This window comes from Telopea speciosissima, chromosome 3 (assembly GCF_018873765.1).
Source record: "Telopea speciosissima isolate NSW1024214 ecotype Mountain lineage chromosome 3, Tspe_v1, whole genome shotgun sequence".
Lineage (NCBI taxonomy): Eukaryota > Viridiplantae > Streptophyta > Magnoliopsida > Proteales > Proteaceae > Telopea > Telopea speciosissima.
This window is the reverse complement of record NC_057918.1, coordinates 49,528,157-49,545,555: the sequence shown is the minus strand read 5'-3', so window position 1 is coordinate 49,545,555 and position 17,399 is coordinate 49,528,157. Positions and strand designations below refer to the sequence as shown.

Below are 17,399 nucleotides of genomic sequence, written 5' to 3'. Positions count from 1 at the left end.
TCTCTCTCTTTTTTTTTTTTGGCTTTGGTCCGTATCAGATATTGAAGATTCTTCCGCATAATACCTCCCAGCTGTTTAGCCTTTGTAAGGGAATTGATCAAGTTGATTCATGCTTTTATGGTCAATCAAATAGCTTCATTCAGATCCCATTCCTCTTCGACCACCACTTTCATTTGTAAAATTTGCTTGAGTCCTCCAAAAAACTGTGCTGTCTCTTGTGAATCAGTCTGAACAGTACATTACATAGTTGTCAAGGCATCGCCTAAGCGGTCAGGCGCCTTGAACGCCTTTGTCGCCTTGATTTTGACCCTCTCTGCTGGCCTTGGGTAGCCTAGACACTGTTTCAACTGCGGTACATTATGGACCAAGTGTCTGAAGCATTATGTGGCATAATCTTGTCATAGTTCGAGAACTTGCGAGAGCTCGGATCTCTTTTCGAGATCTCATTTTGAACCATTTTTATGAGGCATCTTGTCCATATCTCGCCGAGATCTCGGATATCGGGTCGATATCTCGGTTTGATCCATTTTTAATGCCCATCTACCCTTTTAATGGCCCATCTACCATTTTAATGCCCATCTATCATTTTAAACTACGTGTAGAGTCGGGTATTTTAGTACGTCGTCGCCCTCGACGCCTACCAACCTATGGTCCGAAGTGAAACTCATATTTGGACTTTGTTTTTGCAAAATCTGATAGTGCCATTGTGTTTAAATGGCCTAAAATAAGCTGAATACCAAGTTTCAGACCCAAACTATGTCTAAAACCCACCGAGATGAGGCTTCGAGTCAGAAAAAAAAATGCACCAACTCGGCGAGATCTCGACTCGACTCGGTTTTTCCCTGAACTGAGTTGGAACCGAGATCTGAGTTTTAGAACCTTGAATCTTGTACACTTCAATCAACTTGTGAACAATTTTTATCCTGGTGGAACAGCACTTGGTCATAATTTTTGGTGACTTGCACCTTCCCTTGTCATCAAACTTTTTTTCCCCTTCGACTCCCTTTTCCTCCTGCCACTTGATATGGGAATACTGCAAATGCATGCTATATTGCTATCTGTCATTATTAAATTCACAGGTAATGTGTTTATGTCTTAGTGTGGTTGTAAGGATCCATGTAGCCAACCCCATTTAGTTGGGATAAGGCTGAGTTGTTTGTTTCTTTGTTTAAGCTGACTGAACTAACAATTTCATCTTTCTGATTAGATTCACCTGTGGATTCTTTTGCTATATTTCCACTTTCGAATAGTTAATTTCTAAGCAAAGTGAACCTTACTTCAGCCACCTCTCTGCTGTCACCTTTTGATTAGTTTCAGGGTTGCTTTCAAGCATATAACCAAATGCTGCTTTGTTGAGTTCTGGTTTGGTCCTGTTTGGTAGAATAATGGACAACTTACATGTTCTAAAAGTGTTTGTGCTTCCATTTGCTAGGTCATTATTCCATTTGAAGATATAGATGAGGTACACAATTTCACCGATGCTTTGTCTTGTACTCTTGTTATTGTTTTGTTCTAATGAGACTGAACTTTATTTAAGTGTTGACATCTTGAATTGTTATTTTTATAGATAAGGAGGAGTCAGCATGCATTCATTAATCCTGCTATTTCAATTATTCTTCGTATGGGTGCTGGGGGGCATGGTGTACCTCCTTTGGGAAGTCCAGATGGTTAGTGTTGAACTTGATGAATCCTGTCGGTCTCTGTCTCTAGTCTTTTATCGTGATCTGCTGGATTTGGAGCAAAATTGTCTTGTATTTCCGACACTTCCTAGTAAATAATAATTGTATATTTGTAACTTTCCTCTGGACTTAAAATCTATACGTAGTAGGCCAATAGGTATCGGAAAGCACCTTACTGACAAGGATCAAGGTTTCAATTTTGAGGGCCGAAACCAAGATATCTTGGGTTTCGACCAGGTTTTGGTTGAAACCTGGGATTTTTCTGGGCCATTTGAAACTTAGATTTCGGCGCCCAGAAAATGGTTTTTTTATTAGTTTGTTTTATGCTTTTGTTTGAGTTTAAAATAATACCGCAAGCGTATGGGTCAATCGTAGCTACGGGTCGAACACGAGGAGGTCAACCTTGAATAAATTTCCACTTTTAATTAAGGCGAAGTGTACAACTTACCAAATATGGAAACAACTTATATATGGAAACTACCAATTATGGAAACTAGCAAATATAGAAGCAACTAAATTACCAAAGTTAACAAATTAAAAATAGAAACTAGGGCAACCGCTAAGGAAATGGATGAATTAAAAGTAAGAAAGTCACTTGGGAATGGGTCCACCATGAGAATTAGGGCAGATCAATGATTAGAATATTAGGGCAAAGCATGCATACAACCTAGGTCTATAAGATATGCGGCGCAGCTCATATACGGCTAACATATCCTATGAAAATAGCGCTCATACAATCTACACTGTAAACAAAAAACATGAACATAATGGTGTCACAATGGATACAGCTAACGAACATGTATATAGTTCCCCTTGGAATGACATACAAGCTGTGGGCAGTCATCCATTATAAGTCCAATATTGATCATGTCCATTAATCATATAAACAATGCTAGCCATCAATTCTTCCTTCTCTCATGGTTTCACCCACTCCCAAGAGGAGAGGTTTAGTTACCCATGAAAGCAATGAAGAGGGAAGGAAGGATTGATGGAGAAAAAGACATGGAAATTACTAAAACTGAAATTTAAAAGAAGAAGAACTTAGCTGATTTGAATAACTCCAATGAAGACAAATCCATTCACTTTAACACCATCACTTGAAGCCGCATCCAATATTGAAGAACAAATTACCAAAGTGTTTAATGAAAATTACACATATGATCGAAGGGGGGAAAGGGAGATGAAATTAACCTAACAATGAATCTAAGAATTAAAGTTACATAAGATGAACCCTGATTATATAAGATATCTAAACCAAAAATAAGAAGAAGAAAAAAAAACAGAAGACAATCGGGTATGGAAGAGAACGAGAACTTGAAAAAAAAAAAAGAAGTAAAAAACTAGAATCTGCCAGAGAGAGCTCAACCGTGCAGGACAGATCGGATATTTAATGGAGAGTTGGGAAAAGACGAGGGATTGGTGACATGGGAGAGAGAGGCTTTGGTGGAATTAGAGGGATAGGAGAGAGATACGGTATGGGGATTAAGAGAGTTGGGATGAGAGAGGGATTGTAGGAAAGAGAGAAAATCGTGGGATATGGGAACCGTGAGTGATTTGGGGTGAAATTTTAATTTTGGATTTTTTTAAATCTAAAAGTCAATCTAAATTCCAACTTAGTCAAAATCCTCTCCTTCCTGACTTCGAAACGACTCGACCCAAGAACGAAAAGTGCACTGAATATTTCTACGAACAGAACGAACCCCATATTCGATATGTTCTGGAGATTTCCAAAATCATCAAAATTACCATTATGCCCTTATCTCTCTTTCTCCGGGGCCCGGCCTGCATAAGTGCATGAAACTTGAAACTTGAACTCTTGACTTCGAAGTTGACGTCTCTTGCTTATGTGGATAGAATCTTTGACCAACCTTTGACTTTTGACCAAAAATTTAACTTTCGACTTTCTTCACACTTTAGCTCCAAAAATAGCTTCTTTTCCAGAATTTCCTTCTCTTCCACTTGAATTGACCTACAACCTAAAAACAAAGACAAAACACCTGAGTAGCACTGTTCCAAGTATGAAAATGCATGCTTTATGTACCTAAGATTCACACATAAATGTGCTCACAAAAAAACCAACCAAAATGGTACTTGTGGTTGAGACCCAAGTTTGTTAGTTTATGTTGAATGCTGCTATACACTACTACACTAGCTCTACTATAAGCACTGACTACATATAATTTAGCTACTGGAAATGTAAATATGCAATTAAAACTATCAAAACATACATTATGTTAGGGAAACACAAGCATAGGACACTCACCACTCAATACATGGAGGATGGAGCATAGTTGTCAAAGCATTGCCTAGGCGTCCAAGCGGATTTTGGGGGACCTAGATGCTTGTCGCCTTATTGTTATTGAACGTCTTGGCCCTTATTTATGCGGTGCCGCCTTAGTGGTATTGAACGCCTTGGCCCTTATTTATGCCAAATATCATTTAAATAAATGTTTTTATATTTGTTATTGGTATTGATCGCCTTTGCCCTTAGTAGTATTGAACGCCTTGTCCCTTATTTATATTTGTTATAAATATAGTTACTTAAGATATTATTCATAAGAAAGCAAATGCCCCACTATTTGAATCCAATAAAAATAGTTAAAAATAAATTCCAAAAGGATAAAAAGTCAACCCCCCCAGTTCGAGAACAAAAACTAGATTTTCGACAGTCAGTGAAATTTTCCACTTTCTAATACTAGGGTTGTTTTCAAATCTAAAAATCGCATAAATCTTAATATGGTAAAAACTTGCTAAAAACCAAAAGAGCGGCAAATATTCATTTGTTTTGATATCTAAAAAAATGTTTTCATTAAGAGCGATTTTGACGGTATTCGCACACACCAAATAAGGTTTCACTGGAACACAACTCCCTCGATATAAATCAGATTTAAGCAATCTTGGATTTGTTGGAAAGCTAGTTTTGTGCTCTACCTAATATAAAAAGTCTCATGTAAAAATAAAATCATTTGACCAGTCAAACTTCTTAGAGAACAAGGACATTTCTCTAAATCTAGAGCAGTTTAATTACTTATAGATAAGATCATATGTTTTAAGAATGGTATAAACCAAATGTGAGACTAGGTATACCACGACAATGACCAATTCTAGGAATAGTATAAACCAAATGTATGTTTTGATGGTTTCAAACTTCCTATACCTTGCTTGTTCAATTCTGCTGTCTTCTAGTTCTATGTTGATTTTTGATGACTTTATGTGGGTTGATATTTATTTTTTGTGATTTTATGTGACATAATGTTAAATTTTGATGACTTGATGTAGCTTAATGTTGATTTTTGATGACTTGATGTGGCATAATGTTAATTTTTGATGATATAAGGCATATATTGTAGCATACTAAATAATGTTAGAAAAGAGGAGAAATAAAAGATAACACTTAGGCACCTTGGTCGCCTAAGTGCTTAGGCACCCCTCCACTGCCTTGGGTTGCCTTTCCACCTTGACTACTATGACATGGAGTGTCTTTGCAGGGCTAATCCACAAGTTGCGTATCACTGAAGGTGTCGGTGACGCTCCTCCGAATGTGGTACATATGTATCCCATGACATATTTTGTGCCTAATACTATGTCTATATACTAATTCTTCCAAAAATTAGATTTGGTGGAAAAAACTGTTACCTTCAAGCTCTAATCATGCAAATCCAAGCCGAAGAGGGGTTGAATGAGTAGAAGAATACCAAAAAGTAGGAAGAAATCTAGTGATTTGGCCAAAAAACTACAAGTTCAAATTCCCCCTTGGCAGTGTCGGAACTTATGAAACTCCCAGCTGTCGGTCGAAATTTGCAAAACTGTCCGGTTATAGCCAGAACTCCTGGCTGCAGCAGCCACCACCACTGGCACAGGCACTGGTCAGCTTCAGCCACCTGCCACCACCACTGCCCGACAACAGCAGCAACCAGCGCCACATCTGGGAAGAGGCAGCAGGAGCAGCCACTGCCTAACAGAAGAAGGAACTCACCTGGCCAACACTATGAAGGGCCCCACCCCTAAGGAAGGGGGAAAATGGATGAAGACAAGTCAAACTACCATTTTGGGTGTGATTTTTTAAAAATTAACAGTTCCACCATTTTTATAGGGCCTAAAATAAGTTTTACTGAGTTTCATGACCTAATTAGGTCATATAGCCACCGAAACCAGCCAAGATACCGAGACCTCGAACCTTGTCCTAGTGCTCTTATCTTCTCTAGGGTAGGATTGGCCACATTAGACTTCCTTAAAAATCATTGGGTCATGATGTGATCATGGAACACAGCTAAGGTCAATAATTTAAGGTAATATTAATGTGGTTAGTCCATCCATAGAAGCCTCCATGCATTGACCACCTAACGTGCCACATGGAATGATGATTTGGCACATAGTTGTCAAGGTGTCGCCTAGGCACCTTGACAACTATGGTCGCTTAGGCGGGTGCCTTGGTCGCCTAGATGCCATTACAACTGTGATTTGGCAAATCCAACTGTTGAACAGAAAGGGCATGGTCTAGATTGGTTACATGTCAATTTTCACAGCACAACTCAATCATTTATTACCCTTTTTATGTTTTTAGCCATCAATTTGTTTTTCAAAATGCATTGAATTTTCAAAGCCTTATACTGTAGTATGACCCTGATTTAGTTCAAAATTGATAGGTAATTAGGGTATCATGGGGCTTGGTTGTACACAAAATTTGGGTCTTAGATGATCTGCCACTTGGCAGATATTGGTCCGATCTCCTAACATACTATGGTTGGACCTAAGTATTATTACTTCATTATTGTTCAAAATAGTATTTTGCATGTATCCTAAGGCCTAGGCTTCCAGGCCCTTTCTTTGGTCCAAGGCAACAACACGCCTTGTTGACACTTCATGAGTTTACGTTGATTTATGTTTATTGTTTTGTTTTGTTTTGATGAATATACTTTATATTTTATTCTATACTTTCTTAATACTTCTAATTTTTGGGTCTTCAATTAGTGTTGTTAACTATGCATGGAAACGTGTTCACAACTTCACATAGGCTTCATACCTTTTCCTATCTCCACATTTCAGGTAGAGTTAGATACAAATTTGCATCATTTTGGAACAGGAATCAAGTGTTTAGGGCTTTACAACGTGCAGCAAAGAACTTTCGTGCAATTTTAGAAGCAGAAAAGAAGGTAATTTACATGATTATTCTTGCAATGTGTATGGTAGCATAGTTCAGGCCTGTAGTTAGCCAACTATGGTTCTCTTTTTGCCATATATGTTAATTTCGTTGTATTTGTTTGTAATTTTTTTTATTGAAATAGTCCTCAGAGAGATAAAAGATAACAAAGAAAGTAGTGATTTCTTATGTAATCATTACATGTTTCTTAAAGTGTGAATGGTCCTTTTTTTTTTGGATGAATAAATAATTTCATTACCAAAGGAAAGAAAGGGGGAGGAGGGGGGGGAAGGGAACAAGCGCAAACCAATTACAACACCTGCCAAAACGGCAAGGGCTAGCAAAAAAAAGGCAAGAGCCCAAACAAGAACTACACACTAAACAAACCAAAACAAAGGACCAACAAGACAACAAATAGGCAGACTCAGCGAAGCAAGACCTCTAGCCCGGATCCACAGTGTGAATGGTCCTACTTGTAGTAAATATGATTTTGTGTTAAAGTATAAAATATCACTCCACTTTTAGAGGGCGGGCCTTGGTGCAACAGTAAGGTTGCTCTACGGTTCAAGTCTGGAAACAGCCTCTCTGTGAAAGCAGGGGTAAGGCTGCGCACATTATTGCCCTCCCCAAACCCTGCAGTGACAGGAGCCTCGTGCACTGGGACATCCTTTATAAAATATCACTCCTCTTTTACCATTGCATTATTTACCGAAAGTAAGGTTCAAGAACTCGGTGCCAAGGCTGGTTTCTACCATCCAGAAACTGAGATATACTAGGTTTCGACCATATCTTGGTTGAAACCTGGTACTTTTCCCAGGCCAACTTGAAACCAAGGTTTCGAGGTCCAGAAGTTGTGGTTTTGCAATGATTTTTTCTGTGCTGCATAGTTTTGGCATTTTGAACCCATCCATGCATTAGTTTCGCAAAAAGGACACTCAAAAATGGTACTTGTGGTTTTGACCCAAGTTAGTAGTATATACTATTCATGAAAAAACTTATAAATTCTGGGGTTTTTCTTAAATCAAAAAATTCTATAAATCTTAATATGATAAAACATTACTAAAACCCAAAAGAGCGGTAAAATATTCATTTATTTTGAAACACTTCTTGTCACACCCCTAAACAACCCCCTGGGAGGATTAGGTAGGTGACCCGAATTGCATGATAGCAATCCGCCAAATCCCACGGATCTAGAAGCAGTTAATCCATTCACAGACGCACACATCCACCATAGTACATAATGTAAAACTCAGAGTGCGGCGGAAAGCTATATTTACATTAAAAGATTTAGAAAGAGTAGTAGTACAGGGAAAGAAAATATATACAGTTCTATGTTTGTTCATTCCCTCTCTCACTCCCACAAAGAAAATAGTAGTACCTATCTCTACCATATACAGCTCTTAGTCAAAAGAAATATATACAGGGTAGGGTAACCTGAGCCCCAAAAGGAAGAAAGCTGTAAAATAAAGTGGGGAAAAACTCTGACAAAAACAAAACGAGTCCCCAAAGACAAAAAGAGTCAGCAGCAACACCCTTCACGGGTCATCCTCAGCCGTCACAGAAAACACTCGTGCCATCGGTATGACCTCCGTTCGAGTCCATACCAATACAATCATACCCACCATAGCTCGCCTCCGGGTGATAAGCCTCCCCGCCACAGTAACATCCACCTGTAGGATCATCTAACAGAAAAACATATATAACAGAGTGTGAGCTCCACCGAGCCCGTGAATGAAATACATCACCATGCATGCACATGCAATCACAACCATATGAGTCCTACATGAGGTGATGTTCATTTTATTTATTAGCCAACTAGCATCACAACTAAGGCAGGTTAGTACTACTACAATCTCCAATACATGTATCCCTGGTGCGGGCTTTTAACCCCTTCCCGCGATGCACCCATTGAGTTGTCGGAGAGGACCGATCAACTCCCGCATCAGTCACCAAGGTCAGCCCGAGCAGCCCTCTGGGATTAACTTGTGAGGCATTCATCCTTTTTATCACTTTTCTTTTCTCTGGCTTATAGCCCATAGTCATCTTTTCGGTGCAATATCATTTCTTTCTTTTCTTTTTTTTTCTCATTCATATGGTCACTCCCACAGGCATCCAACACCTTAATCCCTGTTGGCAAGGCAAGAAGAAGAAAAAAGAAAAAAAAATAGAGAGTACTATGGTTGTAACTGGAATAAATCCCTCCCCCCCCCTCTGTCTCTCGACTATCTCCCTGTCTCTGTGACTGTACAAACAGTTGCGAAGAAAAAAAAAAGAGAAAAAAAAAACGAGAGGCCCCCTCTGTCTCTCGACTATCTCCCTATCTCTGTGATCTACAAGATTCTGAAGAAGAAAAGAGAAAAAAAAAAAAAAACCCGAGAGGACTACTAATCAAAATAAATCCCCCTTCTGTCTCTCGACTCTCTCCTTGTCTCGTGTGTAATCACGCATATGTGTGTGTGCAAGGCAAGAAGAAAAATAAAAAAAAACGATACTACTAGTACTTGGTGTAATCACTAATCATTACGGAGGTGGGAGGAGAAGAACTAAAGAAGAAGAGGACTGCCTGGGAGGAGAAGAACTGAAGAACTGAACTGAAAGATCAAGTTGCCGGAGGACTGGGAGGAGGAAGAAGAACCAAATTAAAAAAAATAATAAAAAATTACTTGCCTGGAGTCCTGGAGGTTGCCGAAGGTGTTCGCAACTTCGAACTTCGAAGGAGTGAAGAACTCTCTCTGTCGAGAGTTGCAGGAAGCTAAGAAATAAAGCTAAAGTCGCCGCTTGCCGGAATCTCGATCCTCTGTCTCACGAACTGTTCCTCGTCTCGACTCTCTCCTCTCGACTCTCGAACTTTCTTTGGCTTTTGCGATTTCTATTTCCCCCCAATTAGGGTAATATGTTTGATGTTTTTAACTTTTATGTTAATGTGTATTGTAGGTGTATATTTTCAAGTTACACCTCCAATAGACATTAACAAAAAAGTATCTAAGCTATTAAATGGTTTAAAAAAAAAAAAATTAAGTCTAACTTTTATACATTCAAATGTACAAATATCGACCGATATGCCCATATATCGTGGTATGGCGTCCATGGCGACGCCATGGAAGCCATATCTGACGATATTTTTACATTCACCATGGCGTAGCTCGATATGTGACTTTCCCCAGCGCTAGGACGCCATGACAACTATGCTCAATGGGTGCCATTCGGTATGGTGCCTTGGATACCGGTGCCGCACCAAGGATCAGATCGATTGCGAACTCTGTCTCACGATCAAGCGGTAACTGGGTCAGATCTTTCGGAAAAACATGGGGAAAATCTCTTACAACGTCAAGTTCCTCCAAAGGCTTTACTTTTGCCTCGGTATCCATTACTGTGGCCAAATAGCCTTAACATCCATCATCCAGCAACTTCTGTGCCTGGAGGGCGGATAAATTTATTCTTTTGGGTTTCCCCATCGGTTCACTTTGGTAGGTGAAAACTGAGCCATCCTCTAACTTGAATGAAATCTTCTTCTCCGCACACATGACGTTCGCTCCATAGGCAGATAGCCAATCCATGCCTAGTATCACATCGAAGTCCTCCATGTCGAACTTAATCAGACGTGCGGCCAAGTTCTTCCCACAAATTTCCACCAAACAGGGGTCGTAGACTTCTTTCAGACTCACGACACTACCGGTTGGTGTACTGACTACTAAATCGTGCCCGATGTCCCTTGGTTGAACAGTCATCCTACTCGCAAAGGTGGTGGGAACAAAAGAGTAGGACGTGCCCGATTTGAATAGTACTCATGCGGGACGGACGAGACAATCAGGGTATCTAGGGTTTGTATAAAATTTAAGTTCCTTGCATCCACAAGTTATTTCCTACAATTTAGTAGTGTTCAGTGGACTTACCTATCATTACTTCGGGATTCGCCTCCGCTTCTTCGTTAGTCAGCGCGAACACTTTTCCTCGAGTCCGATTGTCCCGTGGCTAGAAGGGTCAAGCGTGGGACTGGTTTGGTGAGTAAGTGTTATATCCGCGGTGTATGCACTCCCTGGCCATCTGTCCTGCCTTGTGGCACACGTAACATCTGTTGGACAGCACGACCGGTGATGAGGCCTGGCTCACTTGGCTTGTTGCAGGTCGGGCTGGCGATGCCGCAGTTGTCGCTTGACAAGCAGTTGGTTGGGCAGGCCAGTTATAAGTGGGGCAGAAAGGGTTCTGGCCCACATCTGGCCGACAATATTGAGTCGGGCTGGGGCTCGAGCTAGCTCCTCGGAAAACCTTGTTCGGCCATCCGAAATTCTGATAGTTGCTTGGCCTCTTGCCCAAGTCGGGCAACGTTGTAGTTTTCTCTTTCTCTTTCTCTTTCTCTTTCAACCTGTCTTCCATAGTTTTCGACTTTTCGCCTTGTCGACCATTTGTGCATAATCCCGAATATCTAGAATTGACAAGATAGACCCGATCTCTGGTTTGAGTCCTTTCTCAAATTTCTTCGTCTTACTAGCTTCCCCTTTCAGGTGTTCCGGAGCAAAGTGGAACAAATCTTCGAACTTCTGCTGGTAGTCTAGCACAGACTTGGTTCCTTACACAAGTGCAGAGAACTCAGCTTCCTTCTTGTCCCTAAAGCTCTCAGGGAAGTAGTTCTTAAAGAAAACTTCTTTGAATTGCTCCCATGTGGGATTTGGATGAGCTGCTTCAAGGTTGGGCTTGGTTGCCTTCCACCATGCTTCTGCCTCGTTCTGTAGCTGATATCCAGCACATATCAACTTCTGCGTATTCGTACATTCAAGTACGTCAAACGCCTTTTCCAGGGCGCTAATCCACCGTTCCAGCTACATTGCCTCAGAATTTAACTTGGAAAACACGGGCAACTGAAGTTTCTTGAATCTCTCCATCACCTTAGCTGTAGAGTTTTCCGCTATGTGTTGAGGCACAGGTGGTGGGAATTGTATTGGCCGGTTGGGTGGTGGTGGTGGTATTGCTCGCTCTTGCATCATGGCCGCAAATTATGTAGACATTTGGCCCAGCAGCTCCTGTTGTTGTTGCATGGTCCGCATCATGGTGGTCATGAAGGTGTTCACCTCTCCAGCTCCTATACCTAGCTGAGGTGCAGCGGCAGTAGCTTGGGCAGCCATTGGTACCCTCGGCAAGGTAACCGACACCTCAAAATTCTGAGCTTCGGCTCCGCCCGGTAGCTCAACTTCTAGAACAAATAGAGGGCGTCTTCCACGACGACTACCTCGGTTGGATCTAGTGTAGACCATGATTGATTTTCTAAGACAAGCTATATGTTCAATATTTCCCCACACTTATATCGGGAGCAATATATAATTCCTATCTATCACATGTACATTACCAATTCCACAGTTCCAATGTAACAATGTTATCATCCCAGTAAGGTGTGTTATTCATTGAATGCTTTTTGTTAAGTGTTTTATGTTCGTGGAGTGTTTTATGCCATGGTATGTTATGCATGATGTTATGTAAAGATTTATATTAAACAGGAAAAATAAAAAAATGGGAAGTAACGGATGGGGTCGCAGGAGGAAGAAGAAGAAGTTGGAGGAGGGTCCATATTTCTAATTAAACAACGAAATGACGCTCTTACCCTTTGATTTTGAGACCTATGAGCACGTGTTCATTAAAGTCCCACATAAATAGTCAAAAGTGATTTTTGGCCAAAAACTATAAACGGCTTTTGATCTATTTTTGGTTTTTGGTTTTTTCAATATTTTCTAAATAGAAACAGGCTCCATAAACGATACCAAAAACGTTTTTTAAGGCAAAAATAAAAAATGAAAACTATACCAAAGATGCCCTAAGTCACTTATAATAATGTCAACCCAACTAAAGAACTAACAAATGAACTAATCCCATTACATGCACATGTGCATTTATTATGCTGTCCTAAATTGATCATAACTTGCTCTGACCCGCCAAAAAAAAAAAAGACCACATGTTGCTCTACGCTGTTCAAATTACATGATCTTGGACTCGTTGGAAAGGTTGAATGACCCCTTTGTAATGTCACTGAAACTAGTCAATGCGTAAGGGTAAATGATGACATACTTGTGCCTTGGGAGATGGTTTTATGCTGGTTATCATAGCCCACATATCCTTCGGAATTCCCTTGCACTCTTTGGTACTTTTTATTGTATCTTTATTATCGTTTAATTTGTATTCAAAGATCTAGATTATTAAAAAAAAATGATTTTTTTGCATCGAGAGATCTGTTTTTCCTTTCTGAATATGATACTGACCCCAGAAATGGTTTGTGCTCTTTCAGATCCACTGTAGATGGTCTCTGGAGACTATCTCTGAATCCTCTTGTACTCTACACATAAAAGTTGGTAAGTTTCTGATCTCTTTTGACCCCTTGTATTATTTTTTTCTCCAATAGTACCAATGTTTTTCTTCCTAAGGGAATTTTTTTTCTCCCTCAATGATTGCATTTGATGACTCCTATCTTACATGATACCTCATTGCTTCTTATCCTCCATGTAACATGCCATCTTCCTTAATTTGACAGAAAAATTGCCACTCATAGCTCCTTCAAGAGAAGCTTCCCTTGATTGTCCACGAAAGTTTTGTGATGTAAAAAAATGATGCGGCAATTCCGATCGTTGGATAGACAGTGGATGGTCTGGATAGGCCACTTGTCAAATTTTAGACTCACATTCAATCATATACTCCCCTGTGTATTGGTATGCATCCCCATTTATGTCCATGCACACCTTTGGTACTCCGACCTCTATGCGCATTTTCCCATGGTCCTGGATGTTCGAACTTCTATTTGCCACTTGGCAAGGGTTTTTGGGCTGAAACTTTACATGTGAGCAGGGGACTTTGAGGTCTATCCCCATGTACATCCATTACCATATCTGCAGATTTTTGGGCTGGCTAAATAAACTAATCTATTCAAGCCAATAGATATACTTTGCCTTAATTTCAAATGTCATTCTTGGTTGACTATTACTTAGGATGGCCAGAAATCTATTGAATTCATTCTGTTCAAGCCTACTCTGGAATAGGATCAGTTTGATTTGATGCAGAGTATATCTTTTCCTCCTCAATCCTTACTTGGTAATCTGTGGTAAAGGAGGAGCTGTAGGCATCATAACCCAATTATGCCTCAAGAATGGAAAATAAGATTCAATTGGATGGAACTTCTGGGTTTCTGCAATACAGACTATAGAGTAATTGCAAATAGTAATTTTATTTGCTATAACAAACCACTTTTGCATCTGGAAGTTACATGTACCTGTCACAGACCTTAAAAGAACACTGGAAATTTCTGGTTTTTCTGCAGGTGCACATTTCAAGAAGTGGTGTGTCATGCAATCTAAGATAAAGACGGGAGCTGTTAACGAGGTTTGTATGTATAATTTTTGGCCGACTGATCAATATTTTAAGTGCTTGAGTGAACTCAGTACTGCCTTTTGTTGTTTCCATCCATTTTTCACCAGAGTAATAGCAATCTTCTGAAAGTATTATGTTTCACATATTGCAGTATAAGAAGGAAATGGAGATAATGATAGAAGCAGCTCGCACATACCTTAAGGTCAAAACTTCCGGTGGTGAAATTGCTGGGTTCCCATCCTGTCCTTCGGTAGAATAAAGAGTTTGGTGTCATGGATATTCATCCCATCAAGCCTTTGTAATTTTTGTTATCATTATAGCCCTTAGGATAGGCCATTCTAAAGTATGTAGAGTTTTGTTGGCCTCCTGAGAAGTCTAGAACCTATCGACTTTATACTGCAGACAAGCATGTCCATTACCAATGGCCAGTCAACACAAGAAATTGGTGGCATGATTTATTAGAGCAACACAGAATTTGGGAGAAAGCCCACACATATGGCAAAGGTTTGTTCAGTATATTTCTCCTGAAACCTAAATGGGGAATCACACTCCCTTGGCAGTGGGCATGTTTCTCACTGAGTCCACAGTGGCATGGATCCAGGCTCCTGTCTTTGAAGAGAACCAGTAGATAAATTTTTTCAGATCATTTATGCTGTATTGTCGCCCTGTCTTTGATGTAGAGTACCAGAGGCGTGTTCTGACATTTGTAATAATTTTGTGTAATGCCAATCAAATTGTTTTTAACATATGGTCTCACAATATGAACCGTATAAAACAAACATCACAATGGTTCAGAGGAGAAGTTTACCACATGTGTCTTTCTTATGTTTGGTAAATTGCTTGATTAGAGAAATATTGAATGGAGTAAATCAAGGGTGTTCCCACCTATGGTGTACTTTGTTATCCCACTTTTGAAGCTGATTTTTACAATTCTAAACATTTGAGTGCTTTTTCATTGGGTAGTTAAAGGAAAAGTTTGGATCTATTACTTTTGTTGTGATTGTGTAATTGCATCAATATCATTAACCACTCAGATGTACATGTTGCTCTCAAGTACAGGAAAGTGATGAATCTGCTTCTGCCTATCAGTTACAGGAGTTATCTTTAGGATCCTATTTGCTGTCAAATTATTCAGAGACCTACTGTCACAGTTATTATTTGCTACTGCAGTGAATTTGATGGAAGGTGGAGACAACCTCCCCCACCCGCCAAGTCCCAACACGCATATTACGTGATTGTTTTTCCTCTTTGGCTTAGTACATTACCCCTAAAACCCCAAGATGGCTTATTACATCACTCTTTTTTTCTCCTTGATGAAAGCACTACCTCTTGTTGATGAAGAAACAATTAAAAGATCTGGAGCTGCAACTAAATTAAAACCGACTTTCAAATAATGAAAGAAACAAGTATATTGGCTATTTATAATCATCATCCAACGACTTGGAAGTTCTACTTAGGATGGTGTCAGTCCTATAGGAATCTCCTGACGAAAGGAGCAACTTGAGTTAATCAGACTGTATATTAAGGTTATTTTGGGTAGGCTTTATTGTGGGATTCCAGCCGATTATAGAATCAGGAATTCTAGCTCGATTCTTAATTTCATAATTACGTCTGGAAAGTGCAAATGATTTATCTTTGATTCTAATAGCTTAAGACAGAATTATATTGGATTTGCATAATTTGTGGAACAGATTAATTTTTTAAAAAAAATAAAAAATAATTCCATTCCCTACAATACAACAATTCTTGGTACAGTTTTTCTCTCCTTTTCTCTTTTCTTTCAGTCTTCTTCCTTTATTTTTTCTTTTCCTGGCCTGCTATTTCTAGGCGTTGGAAATGAGGAATTTTTGCTGGCAAATTGGGGTCTTCATCGGAGCAGAAAGAGGGGTTTCGCCGGTTTTAACCCAAATTCCACGGCTCAATTGATTTTCGCCGGTGATTTGGCCGACTCGCTAGCGAGAGAGGTGTTTCAGCTCCGTTGAATCCGCTGATTCATCAGAGAATTTATGACTTGTCAGTGCCGCCTCTTTTTGGGGCACATTGTTGTGTATTTTTGCGGGAAAACTTCCAGGAATGATATCTCCCAATCTGGTCTTCAGAATTTGACGATCCCGGTATCATCAAAACCCGATATTATCAACATCAGGGGTAAATTATGTTGGAAATCAGGTCGGAGATGTTCCAGACTGTAGGAGACCTGTACTTAGTTGTTTGGAAAGGGTGTTGTTTGGTCGTATCTCTTTTCGCAGGTACGACCAATCTTTGCTATGTGAGGGTTGGTTAAGAGGGGCGAAATTTATTTTTTTTTTTTTTGGTAAAAGAAGGGCAAAATTCAGTGTCTACACAGCTGTGAGCTTTGCTAGAAGAAATAAGTGGATCAAAACTTATAGAAGCTACTCTAGCCTTTGTTCGTTGCTGATATCGCTCTCGAAAGAGGCGATTATTTTCCTCTGCCCAAATCCTCAGCCGCTGCCTCCTTGGCTTCCTCAACTAGCACACTTGAACTGATGTTGATGAGTTCTTTTTCCATCGTATTCAAAAAAAAAAATACAAAATTCTCTTTGGAGATCGATACTGTCTGCAGCTTCCTTGCACCAGAATCCTATCGGTAGGTTTCTCTCCACTTCCTTCTTAATCTCTGTTATATCTAAGTATAACTCTCCAATTAGATCACGCCACGTAATCAAAGGGCCACACCCCCATAGTAAACGAAGACCACCGGATCGCTTCCGTATTCTTTTTCGATAAAGAACCTACTAAAAAAGGCGCAACCCGCCACGTTGGCACGGAGTATTCTCTTCTCGTGCCAACCTACCTCTCTAAGGAAACTATCAGAAAAAAACACCCCAGATCCCTATGAAACAGGGATCACACTTCTAAAAGGATTCTACAAGTAACGCTCTTACCATATTGGGACTCTCCTTCACCGCCTCTACCAACCATAAGCAATATATATACTCAGGTATAGCCACACACAAGCCATCTGAATTATCCTGAATTGTTGCTCAGAGAGATCTGACTTAGGTATCGAAGAGTCCCGCACTGATGCAAACCGGCTCTCTGGTGTCTTCTCTATCCGTCTATGCAGGCTATAGCACAGGAGAACTACTTGTGAAGATTTCTCAATGCAATAATCTCAAACTTGAATTTGTCGTTACTGGTTTTCATGTCTTCCTTGCAAGCTGAATCCATATTTGATTTTTTCGCATCCTCAAGTGAAAACACAATTTTTTTCT

The 17,399-nt window shown here is 39.9% G+C and overlaps 1 protein-coding gene across 1 annotated transcript in view; it reads left to right on the top strand.

The window, feature by feature from the left end:
- LOC122655243 (BAG-associated GRAM protein 1-like) overlaps positions 1 to 14,437 on the top strand; it is a 58,680-nt gene extending 44,243 nt beyond the window's left edge. The window contains exons 9-14 of the mRNA XM_043849452.1: positions 1,433 to 1,462; positions 1,568 to 1,667; positions 6,726 to 6,865; positions 13,070 to 13,154; positions 14,114 to 14,175; positions 14,315 to 14,437. Of these exons, the coding sequence (XP_043705387.1) occupies positions 1,433 to 1,462; positions 1,568 to 1,667; positions 6,726 to 6,865; positions 13,070 to 13,154; positions 14,114 to 14,175; positions 14,315 to 14,422 (525 nt within the window). The 3' untranslated portion in view covers positions 14,423 to 14,437. The remainder of the gene's footprint in view (positions 1 to 1,432; positions 1,463 to 1,567; positions 1,668 to 6,725; positions 6,866 to 13,069; positions 13,155 to 14,113; positions 14,176 to 14,314) is intronic.
- The last annotated feature ends 2,962 nt before the right edge of the window (positions 14,438 to 17,399 follow it).